This window comes from Sturnira hondurensis, unplaced genomic scaffold (genome assembly GCF_014824575.4).
Source record: "Sturnira hondurensis isolate 20B ecotype Veracruz unplaced genomic scaffold, ASM1482457v3 Scaffold0022136, whole genome shotgun sequence".
NCBI classification, from domain to species: Eukaryota; Metazoa; Chordata; class Mammalia; order Chiroptera; family Phyllostomidae; genus Sturnira; species Sturnira hondurensis.
Window position 1 is genome coordinate 2,565,459 of NW_028094767.1, and position 3,379 is coordinate 2,568,837.

The 3,379-nt window shown below is 48.1% G+C and overlaps 1 protein-coding gene across 1 annotated transcript; it reads left to right on the top strand.

The window, feature by feature from the left end:
• The first annotated feature begins 352 nt into the window (after positions 1-352).
• Positions 353-1,562, top strand: OOEP (oocyte expressed protein). The gene is made up of 3 exons (XM_037034348.1): positions 353-547; positions 757-936; positions 1,319-1,562. Exons 1-3 carry the CDS (start codon positions 448-450, stop codon positions 1,396-1,398), a joined length of 360 nt encoding a protein of 119 aa, XP_036890243.1. The 5' UTR covers positions 353-447; the 3' UTR covers positions 1,399-1,562.
• The last annotated feature ends 1,817 nt before the right edge of the window (positions 1,563-3,379 follow it).

Below are 3,379 nucleotides of genomic sequence, written 5' to 3' on the forward strand. Positions count from 1 at the left end.
ATCTAGGCACTGAAAGTGATTTCCAGTTCACAGAGTCACCAATTCAAACCACACTGTTAGTCAGCCATGTGCAGGGGCCTGGGCCTTGGAGACTGATACCTTACTTCCCAGAGAAGACCACGGAACACCCCGAGACCCAGCTGGAGCCAAACACTAATTCTAAGATGAGAAGGAAGCCCAGGTGATGGATGCGGCGCAGGAAGCGCCCCAGGGCGCCTCCGCCCAGTGTCAATTGGGCTGGCCGGGCAACACCGGAAAGGGGGCCCTGGCTGGAAACCACAAAAGCGGGGAGCAGGCTTCGCCCTGGTTGGACTCCCACACGCACGGACGCACGGACTCGTTTCGCCCGTGGGCTGCTGCTCCTAGCATTGCCCGCCAGCCAGGCGCTGCGCTGCGCTTCGGGGCGATCAGTGGACGTCCGCCCAGTCCCTGGACGGGCTGCTGGGGATGCTGCGGGTTCGCACCCGGCCGTGGTGGTTCCCTGTGCAGGAACTGAGAGACCCCTTAGTGTTTTACCTGGAGGCATGGCTGGCGGACGCGATCTTTGGTGAGTGTCCCCCCAGGCGTGCGGGTGGCCTGGCCCCTCCAGTCATAGAGAGGCCTGGCGCGGCAGCGCTCCAAGGTCTTTCCCAAATTCCCCTGCCACGTTTGATTCCAGCTTCCAGCTCTTCCCTTCCCCGGACCCCATGCTCTTCAAATCTAGGCCCTCTTGACCTTGGACCGAGCCGCCCCCGCAGAGTCTGTTGTCCTGTTTAGGCCCAGACCGAGCCACAATTCCGGAAATGGAGTGGATGAACCAAGTCCTGCTGACGGTGGACACAGTCAACTCTGGGAACTTAGTCGAAATCACCGTCTTCGGACAGCCCCGAGTACAAAATCGCGTGAAGAGCCTGCTCTTGAGCTTGGCGTCAAGGTACCGAGAACTTCGTGCCCGAGGTAAGGGTCTTTGAAACCTGCATGTGGAGGGGGAGCCACCTGTCAACCGCCTCACCGTCACTGGCTTCCTTCCAGCCTCTCTTACCTTCCTAGTGCTTTTTGCAGTTTCCTAACTCCAGTATGCTGCACACAACCCCTGGGCATCCTTTAGTGAGGAGTCCAAATAGGACCTTGGAGTAAGCTGAGATCTGAGGTTTCAGGCCCATCACTGCTCGTGCCAGCCTCCCTTTGGCTACACCACCATTTACAGACCCAAGTTCAGAACCCCCACCCTGAGAGATGATGCTGCCAGCACGACTCCTCCACTCTCCCCACTCCCCTCCCTGCCCGCCCCCCACCCCAATGACCAAGTAATTTTGAAACAGCATTTTGCTTAATCCAGATGAGAAGATGAAACAACTTGAGGAGTTTTTGAAGGCACGTGTGTCAGGTCCCCAGACTCCCCGGCTTCCTGTTGGATAAGTACTGTCTGGAGCGTTAGGGGAACAGACCTGCTTCTGCTATTGAAGTTCAGCAGAAGCAAGTGCCCTTGCATCTCAGCGTTCTTTTTCCTTTCACTTGATGGATAGTGGTTTGATTATTTTGATGCAAATGTGAATGCTGTTGTAGTAAACAAATGAATCCCCCTTTTTGTTTAATGGCACAAAGTACTTTGCTCACTTAAAATTAAACAAATTTACAAAAGATTGATTGTTCATGCATGTCTTCTTGATGTGTGGGGTAGGTAAAAGGCCTGATGAGCAGTGGTTTTATTTTTGTTTCTTACTCTCTACCATTTTGAAACTACCAACCCCTTATAAATTTATGGTCAGAGTCAGGCCCTCATACACAGGAGGCAGATCCGCAGGGTCTGTGTGGTTTGAGTTCTTTGTTTGTTTTACATCATTTGTTCTCAAACTTGAACATGTGTAACAATCACCTTGAGAACTTTCTAAAACAGTTTAAGGCTCCTCAAGTGATTCTGATGCAGGTATTGAGCCTGCGAATTTGCATTTCTAACAAGCCCATAGGTAATTCCAGTGATTCTGCCCTGAGGCTCACACTCTGAAGCTTGTGCTGGTTTGGCCCCTGCGTAGCACCAGGTGTGCTTGCTTGGAGTGGAGCCTCCCACTGTGCACGTTGGTGTGGGTTCCCACAGGAAAGCTGAGGCCGTTTGCCTGTCATTCTGTTGGCACTGGATTCACCACAGAAGAGGATCCTGGGCAGCTCCACCAACAGGAGGCGTTCTGTACCCCCTCCCCCACCAACTGCACAGGTGTCCCGCACCTGCTGGTTTGTTTTTCCATTACCAGTGACAATGCTATGACCAATTTACACAGAACCATCCAACCCCGTGCTGTCCCCACTTTCTTTACTTTCAGAAGCAGAACTCTTGTAGGGAGAGCTTGCCAAAAGCACTGTGACTTCAGACACAAAGTTTGAGTTGATTTAACTCATACTGTTCCTTTACAGTAAAAGATTTTAGCTGTTTGCAAAGGTTTTGAAACACACACACACACACCTTTTAAAATATGCTTCTTTGATTATAAGTGATAGTGATCATGTTCCTACTTTGCTTCACATTTTTGTAAAATGTTTTTACATTTTCTTTATTCATTCCTATCATTACTTCTTTTTAAAAAATACTTTGTTTTTGGAGAGAGTGGAAAGGAAGGAGAAAGAGAGGGAAAGAAATGTCAGTGTGTGGTTGCCTGTTGTAAGCCCCCTACTGGGGACGTGGCCCGCAACCCAGGCATATGCCCTAGACTGGGAATCAACCAGCAACCCTTTGGTTCAGAGGCCAACACTCAATCCACCGAGCTACACCAGCCAGGGCACTTCTTTACAACTCTGAACATGAGGACTTCTGTTATCTGTATAAGCTTTTGTAACAAATAATGGTCCATTAAAAGTAATATTTTCTACTTTTTGGTTCTCAGATTTTTTGCATATGACAAATTATTGTATGCAGTTAAACTAGTCATTGGTTTCTATGTGATTTTTCCCTCATTTTCATCCATTACTTTTAAATTTAGGAACTCCTGCTTTTTTTCATTCTGTAGAAATCTGAGAAATATTCTTGCAGGTTTTTCCTAGTGGGAGTTTTACAAAACCATTGAACATTTGGGACTGTATTTGGAGGAAGGGGGTTATGCTTAAAATTCATTCCAATTTCCCCCAAATTATTCAAACTTACTAAATGACCCTGTACTCCTTAGCTCCATTCCCTCAATATATAAGGGTACTGGGTGTGGCCAAAAAGTCCATCTTTTCCCTTAAATAAAACACATTTTTCATTTTTACTAGTAACTTTATCAATTTGGATATTTTTAGTATCTCATCTATCCCCTGCTTTTGGCTTCTAGTGGGTAGAGGCCAGGGTGCTGCTAAACATCTTCCAGTGCATAGGACAGCCCCACAGCAAAGAATCATTTGGCCAAATAGTACCAAGAAACTGCAAATC